The 23814-nt window shown below is 42.0% G+C and overlaps 1 protein-coding gene across 2 annotated transcripts in view; it reads left to right on the plus strand.

Moving 5' to 3' along the window:
• Window positions 1–23814, plus strand: part of SLC16A14 (solute carrier family 16 member 14) — a 43748-nt gene that overhangs the window by 13934 nt on the left and 6000 nt on the right. For both annotated transcript variants that reach the window (XM_023557791.2, XM_064286582.1), the window contains 2 exons: window positions 4747–4890; window positions 15030–16007. In XM_023557791.2, the coding sequence (XP_023413559.1) occupies window positions 4747–4890; window positions 15030–16007 (1122 nt within the window). The remainder of the gene's footprint in view (window positions 1–4746; window positions 4891–15029; window positions 16008–23814) is intronic.

Here is a 23814-nt window from a genome sequence, read left to right on the forward strand (position 1 = left end):
GATGGCTTGGAGACAACAGTCAATATCAAGTCACATAAAGAGGCAGACCATGATGGCTTCAGCAAGCTCCCAAAACAAAGAATCAAGAAATCTTCCAGATGAAGAGAATTTGCTGGAATTACCAGAGGTAGAATACAAAAGATTAACATACAGAACTCTTCAAGAGATCAGGAAGGAGATCAGGCAAAATGCAGATAGATGAAGCAGAGGAACTTAAGACAATTAGAGAAGAGCATAATGACAAATTTAACAGGCTGCAAGATCCACAGAGAGACAGCAAACAGAAATCCAGAATATCAACAACAAAGTCTCAGAATTAGACAACTCAGGAGAAAGTCATAGGAGCAGAATTGAGGCAATGGAAGTCAGAATTAGTGAGACTGAAGATAAAGCACTTGACACTAATATATTTGAGGAAAAATCAGACAAAAGAATTAAAAAGAATGAAGAACCCTACTGATTATGTGGGATTCTATCAAGAGAAATCACCTATGAGTGATTGGAGTACCAGAACGGGGGGTGGTGGGGGGAGGAATAACAGAAAATACAGAGAGAATTGTTGAAGATTTGTTGGCAGAAAACTTCCCTGATATTGTGAAAGATGAGAAGATATCTATCCAAGATGCTCATGGAACCCCACACAAAGTAGATCCCTAACAAAAGTCACCAAGACATATTATAATCAAATATGCCAAAACCAAAGATAAAGACAGAATTTTTAGAGTGGCTAGGGATAAATGAAAAGTCACCTACAAAGAGGAGTCAATAAAAATAAGCCCAGGCTGCTTAGCAGAAACCATGCAGGCAAGAAGGCAATGGGATGACACATATGAAGCCTTAAAAGAAAAAAATTGCCAGCCAAGAATTATATATCCAGCAAAACTGTATCTCAAATATGGTGGCGATATTAGGACATTTCCAGATAAACAGAAGTTTAGGGAATTTGCAAAAACCAAACCAAAATTCCAAGAAATACTAAAAGGAGTCCTCTGGTTAGAAAATCAATAACGTCAGATAACAATCCAAAACTAGAACACAGGACAGAGCAACCAGATATCAACCCAGATAGGGAAACCACAAAAATAAATCAAAGCTAAAACACTGAAAATAGGGAAACAGAGACACCAATATGTAAAAGGTGACAACATTAAAACAAAAAAGAGGGACTAAAAAATGTAGTCATAGATGTTCCATATGGAGAGAAAGACAAGGTGATATCAGTAAAAGATTAGTTTAAACTTGGAAAAATGGGGGTAAATATTAAGGTAACCACAAAGGAAACTAACAATCCTACACATCAAAATAAAAAAGAAGAAAAACATAAAGACTCAGCAAATATAAAATAACAACAATGAAGAAGAAGAAAAGAACATACATAAAGAAAAACGACAGCATAGAAAATTAAGTGGAACAAAGAAACTGTCAACAACACACACACACACAAACCCACTCTGGAGCACTGTTCTACTCTGACACACATGGGGTGAGTCTGAGTGGAGTCCACGCAACGGCAAGTGGTACCTCTTTCCCACAGCGAGGGGTTACTTCAGGACACCTGGGGTTCAAAGAACTACCTGCTCTCAGCTGCCAAGTTTTACCCACAAGATTGCTCCGCTCCTCACCTGAGTTTTTCCAACCTATCGGATTCTGGGATTCTGAGATAGGCAAAAAATTACAACTTCCTGAGAGTGTTCTCCTTCCCTCCCCCCTGCAATGTGATACTTTATTACATGGAAACGGGCCAAGATTCAGATTCCTTCTGGAGAGGAAAAAGCCTGGTAATGTGTATCATCTCCTTGCAAAGCACTGCATATCTCTACAAAAGTGAGTCATTGTGAAAGGGCGGTTGGAAGATTTAGATCCAAATATATTATCTCAACTTTATTATCTCTGCTCTCCGCAAAGATCGTGTGAGGAGTTCTGTTCATTTTGTTGAAATGTCACTTGGATCCTGAAGATGCCAGCTGACCATCAGTAAACAGCGGCTAGAAAATGAAACAGAGTTAGAGAGCTTGGACTTGACTTTTTTTAATTTTCTTTTTTAATTATGGAGGAGTCTCAGCATTTCTGGGTCTGACTTGCCCATCTGCAAATCATAAATGTTCCAAGAACTAGGATGCATGGGGCAAGAGTTTCATCAGTTAAGAACCAGACACCGTTATCAGCGTAATGGTCCTGTCAGTAAAGCAATTAATACCTTCTTTTTGATATATAAATTCCTCCAGACAGGAACAGTTGCACTGACTTTGGAATCGCCACCCCTCTCCCCCTTATTTCATCAAAGACCTTTTAATGTAAGGTTACATAAACATGCAGTATTTCAGGAAATCTTGCTTCTGAGCCCTTTCTGTAATGTGGAAAATATGACCATGCTACTGAATTGTTGGTAAAGTGGAGAGTCAGTGAAAAAGAGGAAGACCCTCAATGAGATGGATTGACACAGTGGCTGCAACAATGGGCTCAAGCATAATGATTGTGAGGATGGTGCAGGACTGGACGGTGTTTCATTCTGTTGTGCAGAGGGTCGCTATGAGTCAGAAGTGACTTGACAGCACCTAACGACAACTGAATTGTGATCTGTGGACCTTTCATGTCTTAAAAGAGCCATTAACAGCAAACAGATGAGTCATGCATTTTTCTTCTCCTTTTTATTTTTTTTTACCCACTCATCAGAGCTTCACGTGGTCAACTGGCCATGGGCTTAGAAAACTAAAAATCTTTGTGAAGGAATCAAAGAAACATCTTCAACTTATCACTCCTGAATTTCAGTTGCCCTGAGTAATTCCTTTAGATGTTTACATTAATGTGCTTATTTTATGTATTATTTATATAATGTGCTTATTTTTAATATATAAATACATATTTATAAAAAAAATTTTAACATATAAAAATGTATGTTATATATTTATGTGTTACAAATATGTGTATATTATTTAATGTAAATGTTATGTATTTATATGTTATAAACATGTAATATATGATACATATTTACATATAACATATATAATATACTAAGTCTATTTCAAGAGATTTAACCAAAAAACAAAACCCACTGCTGTCGAGTCGATTCCAACTCATAGCGACCTTATAGGACAGAGTAGAACTGCCCCATAGGGATTCCAAGGAGTGGCTGGTAAATTCGAACTGCCAACCTTTTGGTTAGCTGCTGTAGCATTTAACCACTGCGCCATCGGGGGTCCAATCTACTGAATAATTTTGTGATGCAACAGGGTTAATTAAACTAATAAGTTTATCTTCACAATTTTTGGCATTAGACCTTTCAAAACCATTGGACAAAATAAACTCACTAGCAGACAGTGTACTCAAATGAACGTGAAGACAGTTGGAACTTTAAAGTAAAATTTATTTCAGTTTGGGCTAAAAAGGGGGAGCTCCTTAGAGTTCAGCTAGTTTTTAACCTGAATGTAGAATTTCATAACTCTTTTTTTTTTTATAAAGTAATAATGATCAAAAATAAGATGTTTAAAGTGTGTCATCTTACTGAATATTGAGTATAGTCCCATACTGTATCTGCAAAAATCTGAATGGCTATTTAAGCCTGAACAAGGAAGCATTGATCACAAGGCCATCATGAAGCCTCAATGACACTGGAAATTACCACACAATTAGGAAGAAAACAAAGAGGATTGGCAGTTAAAAAACAGTGTCATCGTAAAGTAAGCCATCAGTATATGTATCATATAATAGTGCACTGTGAATATGGCCACATCAAAGTATATTCCTAAATCCCCACATGGTGCCATAGGAGAGTCATGCTGGGAGAGTCAGCAGGTACTGAGGTATGTGCAAAGCTGAGACCAAGAGTGCTTTTCAGCTTTATTTGCAGCTGGGTGTCCTCATGAAAACAGTCTAGAGAATCTCTGCTCAAAGCACAGCAGTCCTGAGAACCCCCTTTCTCAAGTCCCTTTAGGTCAAAAACTCAATCGTCAGCAGAGGCCAAATGAGTAAGGTAAATGAGGGCAGGAGGCCAGGTGTAAGGCAAGAGGGAAGGGTGGAGACAGTGGCAAACCAAGCAGGGCATGACCCAGCTAAACGGAGTCAGCCACTGTGTGGCTCCAGCTGCTTTTGGCTGTGTGGGAAAGTAGTCTGTGTTGCCACTGGATTTTCTGTGAACTGTCTTAAACTGATTTAAAATACTTTTTATTTATGAAAACACTTTTTAAACCTTGTTCAGGATAATCCAAACACATTAACAGGTTGGATATAACCTCTAGACCTCTGGCTGGTTGTTAGTTGCTGTCGAGTCGGCTTTGACTCACGGTAACCTCACATACACAGAACAAAATGTTGCCTAGTCTTGGGCCATCTTTATAATCATTGGTAGGCTCAAGTCCATTGCTGCGGCCACTATATTTTGAGTGCCTTCCAACCTAGGGGGCTCATCTTTCAGCATTATCTCAGGCAATATGAAGTTTTCATTGGTTAATTTTCAGAAGTAGATGTCAAGCCTTTATTCCTAGTGTGTTTCAGACCTCTAGTTTACCATGTCTGTTCTGGACAAGAGTGGACCAGTTTGTCTATTATTTTAGGTCCGCCTTCCTTGAAAATCTAGAACCTTAAGCCCATCTTTGCATGCTAAAAGGTTTTTGTATGTAAACCATTTTTTTTTTTGTTTACGTAACAGCTCTAGTAATGTTTTATTCTTTGTCTTCATATGAGCACTGACTAAGAGAGAATGAAAATAAAACCCGATCCATCAATTCCTTTATTAATGTTCTGTTTCAGGGCCTTTCATCGGCTTGTTCATCAACACATGTGGGTGCCGCTGGACAGCGATCATCGGCGGGGTGGTAAACGCCCTCGGCTGGGTGTTGAGTGCCTACGCCGCAAGCGTGCACTATCTCTTCATTACATTCGGCGTGGCAGCTGGTAAGCATGTTTATTTTTTTAACTGGATTTAAGCATTTGTTGGGCATTTTGAAAATGAATTTAACTGTGGAGCGAAATGTTCCATTATTTGATCTTCTCCACTCTCTTCCCACTAAATCCACTCCAAACTCACTGCCATTGATTTTGACTCATAACAATCCTATAGGAAAGAGTAGAACTGCCCCATAAAATTTCCAAGGAGCGCCTGGTGGATTCGAACTGCCGACCTTTTGGTTAGCAGCCGTAGCTTGTAACCACTAAGACACCAGGGTTTCTTCCTCCCCACTGCACTCCAGCAAATACTGTTTAATAAAAGACATTAAATATGCCTTACGTGTGGAAACCAACCTAACAACTGTAGGTGGCTTTCCCGATAGAGCGAAATTAAATTTCCCATGCCTGGTTCTAAATACTAGCCCTTTCTCCTGTGAGACACAGGAGGAGGAGGATAACACACAGTCGTAGGTGAACAGAACAAACATTAAGAAATGAGTAATATCCTCCCATTTAATAACTGCAGAACTGAGTGTGAGTCACATATATTCATTATCTCCTTCAGCCTTGTTCAAATTAATGCAATTGCAAGAAAATCCACAAACAGGTAGAGACTTTTTAAGAAGTAAACCTAGAGCACAGTTACGGTGTCCTCTCCCAGCGAGTAGGTTAAAATTGGCTGCAAGACAGCACGGGTTTGCATATCCGTTCTGCAAAATATGTTCCGAGCCGTAATTTCCTGTGCGGAGTCCCAAGGTAAGCAGTACTTATTTGTACAATTGCGTTTCAGTGAACCTGATCCAGCCTGACTTTTTTCTTTGTAAGTACAGATCTGCAGTCCTCCTAACAAATGACATATGTACAGCAGTGTTAGAAGAGGGTTCCGTTACAGTTTGGAATTCGGGTTTTATTACCACTGATCAGCTGTATGACTTTTGGCAAGTCACTTACCCTATCTAGGCCTCTGTTTCTTATCTGCAAAATGGGGATAATAAGAATGGGTGCTGTCTTAGTTATCTAGTGCTGCTATAACAGAAATACCACAAGTGGATGGCTTTATTCTTTCACAGTTTAGGAGGCTAAAAGTCCAAATTCACAGTGCCAGCTCTAGGGGAAGGCTTTCTCTCTCTGTCAGCTCTGGGGGAAGGTCCTTGTCACCAATCTTCCCCTGGTCTAGGAGCTTCTCAGCGTAAGAACTACAGGTCCAGGGGATCCGCTTCCCTCCTGGTTCTTCATTCTTGGTGGGAGGAGGTCCCTATCTCTCTGCTCACTTCTCTCTTTTTTCTCTTGTAAGACAAAAGGTGATGCAGGCCACACCCAGGGAAACTCCCTTTACATCAGATCAGGGATGTGAACTGAATAAGGATGTTGCATCCCACCCTAATCTACTATAACATAACTTAACCTTGCCTCATTAACCACAGACAGAGATTAGGATTTACAACACGCAGGAAAATTACATCGAATCACAAAATGGAGGGTAACCACACAATACGGGGAATCATGGCTTAGCTAAGTTGACACATATTTTGGGGGGACACAATTCAATTCATAACAGGTGCTTTAGAAGGTTATTGAAAAGATTACCCATTGCCGTAGAGTCAATTAAGACTCACAGTGACCGTATAGGGCAGGGTAGAGTTGCCCCATAGAGTTTCCAAGGCTGTAATCTATACAGGAGCAGACTGCCACATTTTTTGAACCACTGACCTTTCAGTTAGTGGCCAAGCACTTTAACCGCTGAGCAACCAGGGTTTCTGTTAAAAAGATTAAACTTTACACCCACAGTAATCAAAACAGCCTGGTACTGGTACAATGACAGACACGTAGACCAATGGGACAGAATTGAGAACTTGAAGTAAATCCATCCATCTGCGGACAGATGATCTTCAACAAAAGGTTTAAGTCCATTCAATGAGGAAGAGGCAGTTTCTTAACAAATGGTGCTGGCAAAACTGGATATCCATTTGCAGAAAAATGAATCATGATCCATATCTCACACCGTACACAAAGACTAACTCAAAATGGATCACAGACCTAAATGTTAAAGCTAAAACTATAAAGTTCCTGGAAGATAATATAGAGACAAAGCTAGGGGTCCCTAACTTCTGGCATAAATACACTACCAAACAGAACTAAAAATACACGAACAACAGACGATAAACTAGGTAATTGGACCTCCTAAAAATTAGACACTTGTGCACATCAAAAGACTTTACCAAGAGAGCAAAAAGGGAACCTGCAGACTGGGAAAAAACTTTTGGTAATGGCGTATCTGACAAGGGTCTTATCTCTAAAATATACAGAAAACTTCAACCCCTCAAGAACAAAAAGACAAACAGTCCAGTAAAAAAAAAAATGGGCAGAGGACATGAACGGACACTTCACCAAAGAGGACATTCAGTTGGCTAACAAACACATGAAGCCATTATAGAGATGCAAATCAAAACTACGATGAGATACCATCTCACCCCTGCAAAAATGGCACTGATCAAAAAAAAAAAAAACAGCAAATGTGGGCAAAGTTATGGGGAGATTGGAACGCTTATACACAGCTAGTAGGATTGTAAAATAGTATAACCACTATAGAAAACAGTATGGCACTTCCTCAAAAGCTAAAAATAGAAATACTTTATGATACAGCAATCCCACTTCTAGCTATATATCCTAGTGATATAAAAGCAATGACACAAATAGACATATGCACACCTATGTTCATTGCGGCATTATTCACAATAGCAAAAAGATGGAAACAATCTAAATGCCCATCAATGGATGAGTGGATAAACAAATGTGGTACCTACATACAACCGAATGCTACGTAACAATAAAGTCTGTGAAACATTATAACATGGATGAATCTGGAGGGCATTATACTGAGGGAAATATGTCAAATACAAAAGGAGAAGTATTGCATGATGTTGTTGTTGCTAGGTGCTGTCGAGTTGGTTCCGACTCATAGCGACCCTATCTACGTACAACAGAAGGAAACACTGCCTGGAACTGAGCTATCCTGACCATCGTTGTTATGCTTGAGCCCATTGTTGCAGCCACTATGTCAATCCTTGAGGGTCATCCTCTTTTTCACTGGCCCGCTTCTTTACCAAGCATGACGTCCTTCTCCAGGGACTGATCCCTCCTGACAACATGTCCAAAGTATGTGAGACGTAGTCTCGCCATCCTTGCTTCTAAGGAACATTCCGGTTGTACTTCTTCTGAGACATATTTATTTGTTCTTTTGGCAGCCCATGGTATATTCAGTATTCTTCTTCAACACCACAATTCAAAGGCATCAATTGCATGATAGCACTTTTATAAAAAGTCAAGAATAGGTATACACACAGAAAGCAACATTCTTTGATAGTTACCAGGGATGGGAGGTGAAGATAGGGGGGAAATCATTTAGACACATGATAATTCTGATGTTGGGAAAGGTAATACACAACATGGGGGAAGTCAGCCCAACATGACCAAGGTGAATGAAGACAGACACCGAAAGGTACGCAAGAATAAAGGACAACTACTGTAAATGCTGTAACATACACCATCTTGCAGCAACAGTAACAACAAGCAAACAATATGAGAGTGGTTACATTGGTAGATACGTATGCTGTATGGGTGTAGGAAGGCATATGGGAATACATGCCTGTGCATATATAGCTGTATTTGTGGGTATATGTATATGTGCTGCATATACATTCATATATACAATAAAACACACAGGGGGCACAGTTAGGGATACTTCCTAGACACATCCAAACACCTCACGGGATTGATTCACTGGGTTTGATGGCTCAGGACCATAGTCTCGTAGGACAAGTAGTTCAATTGGCATAACTTAGTTCATAAAGATAATGGTCTACAATCTAGTTTGGTAAGTAGCATCCAGGGTCTTAAAAGCTTGAGAGTGGCCATCTACGATACAACTATTGGTCTCTTCCCATCTGGAGCAAAGGAGAGTGAAGGAAACTAAAGACTCAAATTAGTCCACAGAACTAATGGCATGTGAGAACCACAGCCTCTTCTGGCCTGAGACCAAAAGAACTAGATGGTGCCTGGCTACCACCACTGACTCTCAGACCAGGGACACAATAGGATGTCCTTGTTAGAATGGGAGAAAAATGTAGAACAATACTCAAATTCATAAAAAAAAAAAAAAGACCAGACTTACTGGACTAATAGAGACAAGAGGAACGCCCGAGACTGTTGCCCTAAGACACCCTTTTAACCTGGAGCTGAAGCCACTCCCGGAGGTCACCTTTCAGCCAAATAATAGACTGGCTTATAAAATAAACAATAACACCCGTGAAGAATGTGCTCTTTTAAACAATCAACTGTAGGAGACCAAACAGTCAACATTTGCCCAAAAGGAAAGATGAGAATGCAGAGAGGGGCAAGGAAACCGGATGGATGGAAACAGGGCAGGTGGGGTGGAAATGGAGACAGTGCTGACACGTTGCAGGGGCTGTAACCAATGTCACGGAACAATTTGTGTATGAATTGTTGAATGGGAATCTAATTTGCTGTGTAAACTTTCACCTAAAACACAGTAAAATATTCCCACCCCCCAATAAGATGAAATGAGATAACTGGTATAAAGCACTTAACACAATGCTTGGCACATAATAAAATGCTCAGTAATTGTTAGCATATATATATATAGTATTATATGTATAATATAACATCTTTTTTATTGTATTATAAGCTTAAGTATATGCCTTTGAGCACAAAAATCTACTGTCCGTATAAGCCAATAAATTGTTTTTTTGTAATGAATGTATATACATATATATATACATGTAAAGCACTTCCATATCCTTTGAAACACAGTTTGAAAACCACTGATATGGAGAAGCTGATAAGATTTCTTAAAGAGCCACTTAAGATGCTTTCCCTAGGGTTTCAGAACCTTTCCCCATAGCTGTCCAAAGGATAGAGCTGAAACTGGGAGCTTTGTACTACTAGTGAGGAAATTACACCCCTTTTCCTGAGACTAGGAAGCCACATTGAGGTCTCTCGAAGACATGTGGGACCCCACATTAACTTGATGGGGCGGCGTCTGGTTCTATGAGCTATGACTAAGCCCTAAAACTAGAATTTGAGATTTATTCTCAACATTTACAGTGTTCCACGGTTAGACTATTTGCTTTAATGAATTTTTCTTTATTGCAGTTAATTACTTATTACTCCTCAAATAATATTATCCCCATATTCATTCACTCATTCATTCACTTTTTTATTTAGCATATTTATGAAGCAAAGGTTTTTATACAGGAAACTGCCTCTAGTTTTTACATAGGAAAAACCCAAAGAACATCTCTGAAAGTAAGCTTATCTCCCCCCGCCCACAAACACACAAATATTTCTGTCCCTTTATCCTTATTCTAGAGGCATGTAGAGCCCTAGAATAGGGGTAAAATATGTACATATATATAGAAAGAGAGCACTAGTGGTGCAGTGGTTAAGTGCTTGGCTGCTAACCAAAAGGTCGGCAGTTCAAATCCATCAGCTGCTCCTTGGAAACCCTGTGGGGCAGTTCTACTCTGTCTTATAGGGTCACTATGAGTCAAAATCAACTTAACAGCAATGGGTGTGTGTGTGTATATATATATATATGTACATACACACATACACACACATATTTATAGGAGCCCTGGTGGTGCAGTGGTTAAGCTCTCAGCTGCTAACTGACAGGTTTTCAGTTGAAACCCACCAGTGGATCTGTGGGATAAAGATGTGCCAGTATTCTGTAAAAATAACAGCCTTAGAAATCTTATGGGACAATTCTTCCATGCCCTACAGGGTTGCTATGAGTCAGAACTGACTCAGTGCTACCCAACAACAACACATATCTATATACACACATATATCCAATTGCTGCTGAGTCAATTCTGACTCATAGCGACCCTACGCACACGTATATCTGTATATATACGTATATATATGTTTTCATTAGGTGCCACCCAGTCAGTTCCGACTCATAACCAAACAAAACACTGCCTGGTCTTTGCACATGTCATCATAATACTTTGCTTTGTCTTCGCCAGCCAACCTTTGGAATCTTCTGTTGAGCTCTTTTACTTCGTCATTTCTTCCATTTGCTTTAGCAACTCTAAGTTCAAGAACAAGTTTCAGAGTCTCTTCTGACATCCATTTTGGTCTTTTCATTCTTTCCTGTCTTTTTAATGACCTCTTGCTTTCTTCATGTATGATGTGTGTGTGTGTATGTATATGTGTGTGTGTGTACATATATATATACATGGAGCCCTGGTGGTGTAGTGGTTAAGAGCTCAGCTGCTAACCAAAAGAGTTTGAATCCACCAGTTGCTCCTTGAAAACCCTATGGGGCAGTTCGACTCTGTCCTATAGGGTCGCTATGCGTTGGCATCAACTCGACGACAACAGGTTTAGTTTTTTTTTTTTTAATATATATATATATATACATATATGAGGTATATATGTATATATAGATGTGTATGTATGTATGTAAATATAAAACCCAAAACCAGTTACCCCTGAGTCGACTTACAGCGGCTGTATAGGACAGAGTAGAATTGCCCCATAGGGTTTCCAAGGAGCAGCTGCTGGAACTGAATTGCCAACCTTTTGGTTAACAGCCTGAGCTCTTAACCACTGTGCTACCAGGGCTCTCCCTCTCTCTCTCTACACACACACACACACACATACACATATATATATACACACACACACAGTTGTTAGTTGTTCTCAACTTAATTCTGACTCATGGTGACCCCATGCCTAGTAGAACTGCTCTACAGGGTTTTCAAGGCTGTGACTTTGCAGCAGCAGATCCCTAGACATGTTTCCAAGGCATCTCTCGGTAGATTCAAACTGCCAACCTTTCGGCTAATAGTCGAATGCTTATAATTTTCCACTTAAATATAGTTATTGGAGGTATGTATGTATATATGTGCACACACAAACACATATCTCCAATAACTATATTTAAGTGGAAAATTCAGTTAAGTCAGTTAGGTTATATATGCAAAACACTCCTGGGGTGTCATTAATTAGAGAATCATATTGAAGCCAACTGACAATATGTTGTTGTCATTTTGAGATGCCGTCCAGTTGGTTCCAACTCACAGCCACCCTGTGTACAACAGAATGAAACACTGCCTGGTTCTGTGCCATCCTCACAGTTGTTGCTAAGTCTGAGCGCATTGTTACAGCCACTGTGTTAATCCATCTCCTCAAGGGTCTTCCTCTTTTTCACTAACCCTCTACTTTACCAAGCATGATGTCCTTCTCCAGCAACTGGTCCCTCTTGATGACATGTCCAAAGTACATGAGACAAAGTCTCCCCCTCCTCCCTTCTAATGAGCATTCTGGCTGTACTTCTTCCAAGACAGATTTGTTTGTTCTTTTGCCATTCCATGGTATAGTCATTATTCTTCGCCAACACCATAATTCTAAGGGATCAATTCTTCTTTGGTCTTCCTTGTTCATTGTCCAGCTTTCACACACATAGGAGGCAAGCGAAAAGACCATGGCTTGAGTCAGGCACACCTTAGTCCTCGAGGTGACACCTTTGCTTTGTAACACTTTAAAGAGGTCTTTTGCAGCAGATTTGGCAATATAGCCCCTATTTAATACAAGAGGAAAAAGACGCACAGATCTACTGCAGAGAGCAAGTGATCCATACTGGTATATCATTGTACAGTTTACACTTGAAAAGAAGCTTTGTTTGTATTCTTCTTCATTCCAAAAAGCATTTGAGACAGATTTGTTTATATCCTTTTTTTTTTTTAAACAAGTAGGCAATCATAATTGCATGGGAAATATCCTTCGATTAGGCACAAAATTAATGTCTGTTCATTGTGTGAGTGACCATACTTGGTAAAGAGAGTCTGAACAAATTTCTCAGCTTTGCCGCAGCTCAATCTTCTTGAGCCTGGCTCCTGAAGACACCTTCTCCCCGTCCACACTGACCCAGCACACCAGAGAGTGGCTTTTCTCTCTCTGCCTGGTCTGCTTCCTCCAGGCTGTAAGCCTCCTCCCTCCTCTAACGCTAGGTGTGGTGAGGAATCCGGTCCAGGGCCCTACACAGGCCCGGACATTAGGGGGACCCCTGCCTAACCTCTGGGCTTCAGCCCACATACCCCAAAGGCCTGTTCTATAAGCTAGTGTTTGTAATTGTGCTGACTACCGAGAGCAAAGTCACACTAAACCAGTTACCGTCAAGTCGATTCCAAATTATGGTGACCCCATCTGTGTCAGAGTAGAACTGTGCTCCATGGGGTCTTCAGTGGCTGATTCAAAAGTAGATCACCAGGCCATTCTTCCAAGGTGCTCCTGGGTCAGATTCAAACCCCCAATGTTTAGGTTAGCAGCCAAGGGCGCTAACTGTTTGCATGACCAGGGACTCCAAAGTAACATTAAGAAGGGTAGATGCTGTTAAGAGATGGGTAAAATAAATGCTCATAATACTGGGCATGGATTATTTTTTCAGCTCACACATGGAAGGGTTTACTATTCATACTCCAAACCAAAAAACAAAAAAAACCTGTTGCCATTGAGTCAATTCCAATTCCAATCATAATGACCCTATAGGACAGGGTAGAGCTGCCCCATAGGGTTACCAAGGAGTAGCTGGTGGATTCAAACTGCTGACCTTTTGGTTTGAAGCCAAGCTCTTAACCACCGCGCCACCAGGGCTCCAGTGTTCATACTAGGTTAGAATTAACACTATTCTTATGCTTATTCTCTCAGTTCTATCAATCATTTTATACCACCGTTCTCTGGAAATCCATAACCACATTAAATTTAGGATGTTGGTTTGTCAGTGACAAATCAAAATTGTTAAAAAATGAAATTTATTTTGTTCTATCAGCAAAATCTAGATTATGGGAAACTCCACAAAAGCAATGACCCTATTTCTTCACACATAAATTGCAGAGAGAAAGAGAGGTTAATAGAGGCTTAGACTACGTATCAATCAATATCAACATGTGGGCCTTATTCGTATCCAAATTTAAACAATTTTTTTTTTAAACCATAGTCATTTATGAGACAGTTGGAAATTTTAACACTGACTGGATATTTAATGATATTAAGGAATTATTGGTGTTTTTCAGTTGAGATGATGTTACTGTTTAAAGAATTTTTATACTTATTTATACTAAAATACTTGCATCCAAAAAAAAATTTTTTTTGCTGTCAAGTCAATTACATCTCACAGTGACCCTACAGAACAGAGTAGAACTGCCCCATAGAGTTTCCAAGAAGCAGGTGGTGTATTCGAATTGCTGACCTTTTAGTTTGCAGCCAAGATTTTAACCACTGTGCCACCAAGACTCCAACAAAACCAACCAGTTGCTGTTAAATCAATTCCGACTCATGGCGACCCCATGTGTGACCCCACGTATGTCAGAGTAGAACTGTGCTCCATAGGGTTTTCAGTGGCTGGTTTTTCAGTAGATCACCAGGCCTTTCTTCCGAGGGGCCTCTGGGTGGACTCGAACTTCCAAACGTTTAGGATGTTGGTTTGTCAGTGACAAATCAACTGAGCATCAACTGTTTACACCACCCAGGGACTCCTTATTTCCAACAGGGAGAATTAAAACCAAAAGCCAAACCCACTGTGGTCAAGTCGATTCCAACTCATAGCGACCCTATAGGACAGAGTAGAACTGTCCCATAGGGTTTCCAAGGAGCGCCTGGTGGATTTGAACTGCTGATCTTTTGGTTAGCAGCCGTAGCACTTAACCACCACGCCACCAGGGTTTCTAACAGGAAGAATTAAAACCGCATATTTTCAGGTTGTATTTGTCTTTATGGTTATTGTTGTTGGGTGCCGTCAAGTCAATTTTCGACTCTTAACAACTTTATGTGACAGAGTAGAACTGCCCCATAGGGTTTTCTAGGCATAGATCGCCAGGTCTTTCTCCCTTAGAGCTGCTGGGTGGGTTCAAACTGCCAACCTTTGGGTTAGCAGTCAAGCACTTCAGTGTTAGGCCACCAGGACTCCTTGTCATTATGCTAATCATCATCGTTTCTTTGTTAAAAAAGGAAGTGTAACAACTAAGGTACTGAAATGAGATGATCTTTAAAATGCAGCATATTCGGGCTAGGGCCAATTAACGTTGTCCACGTGCTTCTTCTTCCCCTTTCCACACCCGCAGGCTTCGGGAGTGGGATGGCCTACCTCCCAGCGGTCGTCATGGTGGGCAGGTACTTCCAGAAGCGTCGCGCCCTGGCGCAGGGCCTCAGCACCACAGGGACGGGGTTTGGCGCCTTCCTAATAACCGCTCTGCTGAAGTACCTGTGTGCCGAGTACGGGTGGCGAAACGCGATGTTCCTCCAAGGCGCCGTTTCCTTAAACCTCTGTGTTTGTGGGGCGCTCATGAGGCCGCTCCCTTCCAGGAAGGACAGAACCGACCCAACAGAGAAAGACCCGCCAGGCCTTCCGGCTTCCTCCACCGAGTCTGTGAAATCCAGTGGGCACGGGGGCAGGGCCGAAGAGAAGGATGGTGCGTCAGCCAACGAGGAGGCCCTTTGTGACCTGCAAGGCCAGGAGTGCAAGGAGCAGGCCCAGCCCGGGAAGAACATGTGTGCGCTGCGGGCCCTCAAGACCATGAGCCAGCTCACCCTGCGCGTCAAAAAGGGCTTCCGGGACTGGTACTCGGGCTATTTTGGGACAGCCTCGCTCTTCACCAATCGAATGTTTGTCGCCTTTATTTTCTGGGCTTTGTTTGCCTACAGCAGCTTTGTCATTGCTTTCATCCACCTCCCTGAAATAGTCAACCTGTATAATTTAGCGGGGCAAAATGACGTTTTTCCTCTGACTTCGATTATAGCAATCGTTCACATCTTTGGGAAAGTGATCCTGGGGATCGTGGCCGACCTACCGTGCATCAGCGTTTGGAATGTCTTCCTGATGGCCAACTTCACCCTCGTCATCAGCATTTTTATCCTGCCCTTGATGCACACGTATGCTGGCCTGGCGGTCGTCTGCGCTCTGATAGGATTTTCCAGTGGTTATTTCTCCCTGATGCCTGTAGTGACTGAAGATTTGGTCGGGATCAAACACCTGGCCAATGCATATGGCATTATTATCTGTGCTAACGGCATCTCTGCATTGCTGGGACCACCTTTTGCAGGTAAATCAGTCAAGATTCTAAGAGTGTTGGGGGAAAAGTTGGAGCCTTGGTGGCTCAGTGGTTAAGAAGTTGGCTGCTAACCAAAAGGTTGGCAGTTCGAATCCATCAGCCGCTCCTTGGAAACCCTATGGGACAGTTCTACTCTGTCCTTTAGGGTTGCTATGAGTCATATTCGACTCGATGGCAGGGTTTGATTTTGGGTTTCGGGGGAAAAGTTACTAAAAACAAAACCTACTCCCAACCCAGAAAACCTCTCCACAAAAATGGAAGAGAAAGAAAAGCTGTATTATTGAGTAAGCTTTAAACCAGAATGTCATGGATCACAGGCATGTTTTCAAGATAAAATTGCTAATTTTCTACTCTTTCCTATAGGGTTGCTAGGAGTTGGAATCCACTGGACAGCAATGGGTTTTTGTTTTTTTTTTGTGTGTGTGGCAGGCTACCTCAAGTGATGCTAATTTCCTTCCAGAAAACTGGGCGGTAAAGGTGTGATCTTCTTTTAAGATTATGTTTCAATAGATGATTCCAAAGTCCTTGAGGAAAGACCCTTGTTTTAACACACTTTTCAAAGAGACAGAGAAAGAATTTACAAGTTATCTAAAGCAAATTCTGAAACAACAGGGGAGGAGGGGAGCCCCTTACTTTCAACAGGGAGACTTAAAACCCCTTCTTTTCAATTTGTATTCACCTTTACAGAGCTTGTTGATGTTCTCAGCTGTCCTGGGGTAGATTCCAACTCACAGTGGAGTGCATACAGATAGGCAGTGTTCTCATCAGTGTTGTCAAATCCAAGACATGTAAGGACATTCCCGTTTGTGGACATGCTCCTTTTTTTCTCCTCATTTCTTGCCCCTTAATTTCTCACTTACAAATTTTAGCAAGTTAAAGGTCCTCCGTGCAGGTAGAATGTAGACGAACTGTTGACCCTTCTCTGTGAGACAAAGTGGCCAGGCCATCAAGTGAGGAAGTAAAGGGACGGGAAACTGCAGCGCCTCACCCTGTCTGCAGGGGGCAGTCCCTCCTCAGCGCCAATGGATTTCCTCACCCGGAAATACTGAGGCTTGCTGCCAGACCTTCTGGGCTTTTTTTGTTTGTTGTTGATGTGTTTTGAAGAGAAGCCAGGACTCTGGACTCTCAAGTGACATTTTTGGATTTTCAGAACACTGTGTGGGTCCAACAGAACCATTGATAGGCTGCATCTTTCCTTTGCAGCTGTAATGAATGTCCACAAACTCAGTGGCTTAAAACAATACAAATGTATTCTCTTAAAGTTCTGGAGGTCAGAGGTCCACAATGGGTCTCACTGGACTGAAATCAAGGTATAGGAAGGACTGTGTTGCCTCTGGAGGCTCTAGGGAGAATCTGTTTCCTTCTCTTTTCCAGCTTCTAGAGGCTACCCACATTCCTTGGCTGATGGTCCCTTTCTCTGACTTCAAAGCTAGCAGCCTAGCATCTTCCAGTCTTTCTCTGACTCTGACACTTCTGTCTCCCTCTTTTACTTAAAAACCCTTCACCACTGAGTCGATTCTGACTCACGGCGACCCTATAGGACAAAGTAGAACTGCCCCATAGAGTTTCCAAGGAGCCACTGGTAGATTCGAACTGCCAACCTTTTGGTTAGCAGCTGAGCTCTTAACCACTGTAATTACACTGAGCCCTCCCAGAGAATCTAGGATAATATTCTCAATTCAAACTCCTTAATTGATTCACACTTGCAAAATGCCTTTTGCCCAGTAAGGTAACATATTCATAGGTCCCAAGGATTAGGACATGGGCAGTTTTGAGTAGGGGTGTTATTCTGTGTACCACAGGTCCACAGGCCACCTGTTAGCAACATCTAGGGTAAGATCTCTCACGGTTACTCCCTTCAATTCAACAGAGAATGTGTGTTTTGCAATGGACATACCAGAAGTCATAGACACTGAGGAGTCTTGTGTCTGGGCCAGGTACCTCTCTGAACCTGCCCCGGTTGGGAGGGTATAAGCTTCGTGGAAAGGCAAATCAAGGTTGGGTTGGTGGGCAGGTGAACTCAATCCTCAAGACGCCAGGTACTGGATAAAGGTGACAAGGCCTTTCCCTTGTCCAAAGACTGGAGGTAAGAGCCACATAGTGTGACTGGGGCTGAGGCCAAATGTCAACACAAAGTGCTCCCTGGAGGTGGCTGTCAGGACAGCGAGGCTAGGGCTGGCAGTGATGGTCAGAGCTGCCAGAACCTCTGTGCAGCATGTTAAGGTAACTGAATGGAGTCTCACCTGTTCAGATGTCGCTACCCCACCCCACCCCACTCCCTGCCTGCCCGGCCCTTCAGGGTCCTTTAGTCTCATGTCCTCTGGTGAGAAGACCTTTCTCCCAGTGGGTAGGGGAACCCATGGGTGCCCCTTCCTTCCCAGTCTTTTTCTAACTCCCAAAGTCATCTCCTCTTCTAGGACCAACTGGCAGGGGCTTGTGCCAACATACCCACTTTTAAGACCCCTTCAGAATTTGAAGTTCAAGAAATTATGAATTTTTGCCTATACAGCTGACCAATGCAACAGTTGGCTGACTAAAGGTTTGAAGACTGAGAATTACCTTAGAACACCTGGTGGCAAAGAATAGGAATTCCAGAAAACTTAATTGTGCTCATAAGGAACCTGTGCATAGATGGTGAGGCAGTCGTCTGAACAGAACAAGGGGATACCGTGTGGTTTAAAGTCAGAAAGGTGTGCATCAGAGTTGTATCTTTTCACCATACTTATTCAATCTGTATGCTGAACCAATAATCCAAGAAGCTGGACTGCATGAAGAAGACCAGGGCATCAGGATTGAAGGAAGAGTCATTAACAACCTGCGTTATGCAGATCACACAACCTTGATTGCTGGAAGTGAAGAGGACTTGAAGTACTTACTGATGAAGATCAAAGACCACATCCTTCAGTATGGATTATACCTCAATATAAAGAAACAAAAATCCTCACAACTGGACCAATAAACAACATAGTGATAAACGGATAAAAGATTGAATTTATCAAGGATTTCATTTTATTTGGATCCACAACCAACACCCATGGAAGCAGCAGTCAAGATCTCAAGCATTGCATTGGGCAAATCTGCTGCAAAAGACCCCTTTAAAGTGTTGAAAAGCAAAGATGTCACCTTGAAGACTATGGTGCACCTGACCCAAGCCATGGCATTCTCATATACCTCATATGCATGTGAAAGCTGAACAGTGAATAAGGAAGACTGAAGAAGAATTGACGCCTTTGAATTGTGGTGTTGGTGAAGAATATTGAATATGCCATGGACTGCCAAAAGAATGAACAATTTTGTCTTGGAGGAAGTAGAACCAGAATGCTCCTTAGAAGCAAGGATGACAAGACTTCATTTCACATACTTTGGACATGTTATCAGGAGGGATCAGTCCCTGGAGAAGGACATCATGCTTGGTAGACGGTCAACAAAAAAGAGGAAGACCCTCAACGAGATGGACTGATACAGTGGCTACAACAATGGGCTCAAGCATAATGATTGTGAGGATGGTGCAGGACTGGGCAGTGTTTCATTCTGTGGTACATAGGGTCGCTATGATTTGGTACTGACTCGACGGCACCTAACAACAAGTGGCTTCATATGGGGCCCCTCCTGGATCTAGCTGTCCCTGTATTTGCCCATGCAGGTGCAGCATCTGTAGGTGACAGTACATAACTACAGCGCAGCAACCTATGTTGGCAGCTAGAGAGTCTCAGTTTGCCCAGTGATCTTCTTGTGTAGAATTCCCTATCTGCATCTGGCTGTAAGAGAACACCCTGCCAATGGTAACTTAAACAGAGATTTAATTGTATCACATTAGAAATCTAGAGTTCAGGGACTGGATAATGTTAGGGCAGCATCTCTAAGAGCATCTTGGCCATTTCCCCATGCTAGTTGCCTCATGGCCACATAATGGCTGCTGTAGCTCCAGCCACTACACCTTATTTATATAACAATGAGGAGGAAGGGGGGAAAGGTTCAGTCCCAGAAGGTTTCCACTTACACGTGCTTGGCAAAAACTGTGTCACACAGCTAGTCTGAACTTCAAGGGGAGTATTTTCTTTTTCAGCCTCTGTAGTAGAGGGAGAAAAGAATTGGGATTGGGGGTTAGATTAGTCAACCAACTACACCTGCTGGAAATATTAACTTTAAATTTCCACTGAAGGGGTGAGGACATGTTAATGTTGAAGGCCCTTCAAATATCTTGTATGTGGAAATGGAATCTGTCATTGATGGCTCTTTGTATGATGCAGGGGTACTTTCTGCTGCTAGTGTGGGGTTATACTGATCCATCAGATTTTAGCTGGTAGGTGCTACATAAGTAAATCATCATCAAAGTCAGTTAAAGCACCATAGTTTGCCAGTGTGGTTTCCTTATTGCCATGGAAACATCCTTCCTACTCCTTTGTATACCAGTGCACTTACTTGAGTGGAAAAGAAGGAAATTACAGCTAGAGGTCAGGGCGTTTTACCCAACCTTCAGTCATCAGGTCTTATCTCTGCCTGCTTCAGAATTCCTCCTTAGAAGTTGATTCTGTAGCTGAATTGACCCACAGTGTATGGTAGAAACCATTGTATCAGTGGTTGAGAACCTTCTATGAATGCGTATCAAATGCTGCTCCAGGGGCTCTAAAATCAATGTTCTCCTGTGCTTCTCTGCCCCAGCAACCTAACTGAATGAATTGAATGAATTCCTCTTTTTCTTTGCTTGTTTGTTTCTGCTACTTCCACTAAACTCATGCACTAAGGAATAGTGGACAACATTCATTGGCTAACAGAATCAGGCTTAATTCACTGGATTTTTAGCCCAACAAGCCAACGTTGCAAAGAAATGCAAGCCCAGCCTTAATGTATTTAAAAAAAAAAGCAAACCTATGGCTGTCCAGTGGATTCTGACTCATAGCGACCCTGTAGGACAGAGTAGAACTGCCCCATAGGGTATCCAAGGCTGTAATTTTTTCAGGAGCAAACAGTTATGTCTTTCTTCTGAGGAGCAGATGGTGGGTTCAAACTGCTGACCTTCCAGTTAGCAGCTAAGTGCTTAACCATTACACCATCAGTGGGGTCAATATTTTTGTTATTAGGTGCCATCCAGTCAGTTCTGACTCATAGTGACTCTATGTACAACAGAACAAAACACTGCCCAGTCCTGTGCCATCCTTACAATCCTTGTTATGCTTGAGCCCATTGTTGCAGCCACTGTGTCAATCCATCTCCTTGGGGTCCTCTTCTTTTTCACTGACCCTCTACTTTACCAAGCATGATGTCCTTCTCTAGGGATTGATCCCTCCTGATAACACGTCCAAAGTACGTAAGACACAGTCTCACCATCCTTGCTTTTAAGGAACATTCTAGTTGTACATCTTCCAAGACTGATTTGTTCATTCTTTTGGCAATCCATGGTATATTCAATATTCTTCACCAACACCACAATTTAAAGGCGCCTGTTCTTCTTCGATCTTTCTTATTCATTGTCCATCTGTTGTATGCATATGAGGCAATTGAAAACACCACGGCTTGGGTCAGGCACAGCTTAGTCTTCAAGGTGACATCTTTGCTTTTTAATACTTTATAAAGAGGTCTTTTGCAGGAGATTTGCCCAATACAATGCATCTTTTGATTTCCATGGTTGTTGATTTTGGATCCAAGTAAAATGAAATAGTTGACAACTTCAATCTTTTCTCCGTTTATCCTGATGTTACTTATTGGTCCAGTTGTGAGGATTTTTGTCTTCTTTATGCTGAGGTATAATCCATGCTGAAGGCTGTGGTCTTTGATCTTTATTAGTAAGTGCCTCAAGTCCTCTTCCCTTTCAGCAAGGAACATTGTGTCATCTGCAAAACGCAGGTGGTTAATGAGTCTTCCTCCAATCCTGATGCCCTATTCTTCTTCATATAGTCCAGCTTCTCAGATTATTTGCTCAGCATACAGATTGAATAAGGATTGAATAAGTATGGTGAAGGGATACAACCCTGACGCACACCTTTCCTGACTTTAAACCACCGTGAATGACTGTATAACCACATTAAATTTTTGCTAGAAATTCACAGTGGGCTAGAAGTTATTACTCAGCTGGGTTTGTTGCAAGGAAAACTACTGCCCATAGCACCTTTTCTTTTTTAATAGGTTCAGAAATGAGTGTGTTTTCCAATTTCCATAGAGGTTTCTGCTGGCATTAAAAATTCTGGTACAGTTTAGAAGCATGTTAGAAAACCACACATTTCCATTGAGGAGAAAAATGTACCATCAAAGACAGTGAACTGACATTTCAGCCATGCCATTTAGCAACGTGAACGTCTTAACCCAGTTCATTTATAATGTTGGGCATTCAGTTGATGGTTTTTAAAAGATATGATAATAAGACACTGTTCTAGAAGCTTCTGGTATATAGTGTAGCAAAACTCGGCTACCAGATTTGGCTGAACAAGAACCTGCATGCAGCTCCTTCATTTACATAAAATCTAACGGCCTAACAACAATGTGCAATGTTTCTCAAAAGAGCAGAGTGTGCTTATTGAATTAATAAGAAAGACAGCTATCACCTCATTGGAGAGCCTCAAATGAAAAGGGAATGTAATTAATCAGGAGCCAGATTTTCCTCTGGTGTTGATTTGAATTGATGACTGGGTCAGGGTTGCCCAGGATCCCAGGCTTTAAAGCAAGGAACCGAGGGAGAGCTAACCTGTAGGGAGAGTTGGTGAAGGATGAGTGAGCCATGCAGCTTCACGGAAACATCTCTTCCCCGAAAGAGTTGTGCCAACATAGGCTGGGAGTCAAAGCAGGAGATGAAGCAGGGTCTCTCCTGCCCAGCCTCACATCTGACACGTGACCTGGGATGAGTGCAAAATAGCAGAAATATCACAGCAAGCACCCAAGGGAGATGCCAGCATCCAGAGTCATTAATAAATACATCCTAAAGGAGCCCTGGTGGCGCAACAGTTATACGCACTCAGCTGCTAACCAAATGGTTGGAGGTTCAAACCCACCTAGCAGCTCCACGGGAGAAAGACCTGGTGATCTGCTCCTGTAAAGACTAAACCAAAAACCAGGCCAAACCCATTGCCGTCGAGTTGATTCCGACTCACAGCGACCATAGATTACTGCTTAGGAGACCCTCTGGGGCAGTTCTACTCCATCACATGGGTTTGCTGTGAGTTGAAATTGACTCAATGGCACCTAATAACAACAACAACAAAGGTAGACAAGGTCCCTAGGTGGCACAGTTTGCACCTGACTGCCAGCCTAGAAGTTGGCATTTCAAACCCACCCAGGAGGCAGTACCACAGAAGAAAGGCCTGGTAATCTGCTTGTGTTAAGATTACAGCCAAGAAAACCCTATGGAGCAGTTCTACTCTGTAACATAAGGATGAACCAACTCAATGGCAAATCACAACAACAGAGATAAATTGGAATTCCTGGGTGGTGCGACCAGTTAACTCACTCGGCTGCTAACCAAAAGATTAGAGGTTCGAGTCCACCCAGAGATGCCTCAGAAGAAAGGTCTGACAGTTTGCTTCTGAAAAATCAGCCATTGAAAACCCTACTGAGCACAGTTCTACTCTGACACACACGGGGTTGCCATGAGTCAGAATGGACTGGAAGGCAATTGGTAAAGGTAGACTGGAAGAGCCACGTGGGATTAGTTTAACATGCGATTCAGGATCACACCTACAATTTGTGCTATGTTAAGTTGTTTGCTGAAGTTGTTTGCTTTTTTAGGAATTGCAACGTGAGTTACTTTTGAAGACTGCCCTATGGAGATGCTTTCACAAACATTTATCCTTTTAGGGGAAAGATGCAA

This window comes from Loxodonta africana, chromosome 6, assembly GCF_030014295.1.
Source record: "Loxodonta africana isolate mLoxAfr1 chromosome 6, mLoxAfr1.hap2, whole genome shotgun sequence".
In the NCBI taxonomy this organism is placed as follows: domain Eukaryota; kingdom Metazoa; phylum Chordata; class Mammalia; order Proboscidea; family Elephantidae; genus Loxodonta; species Loxodonta africana.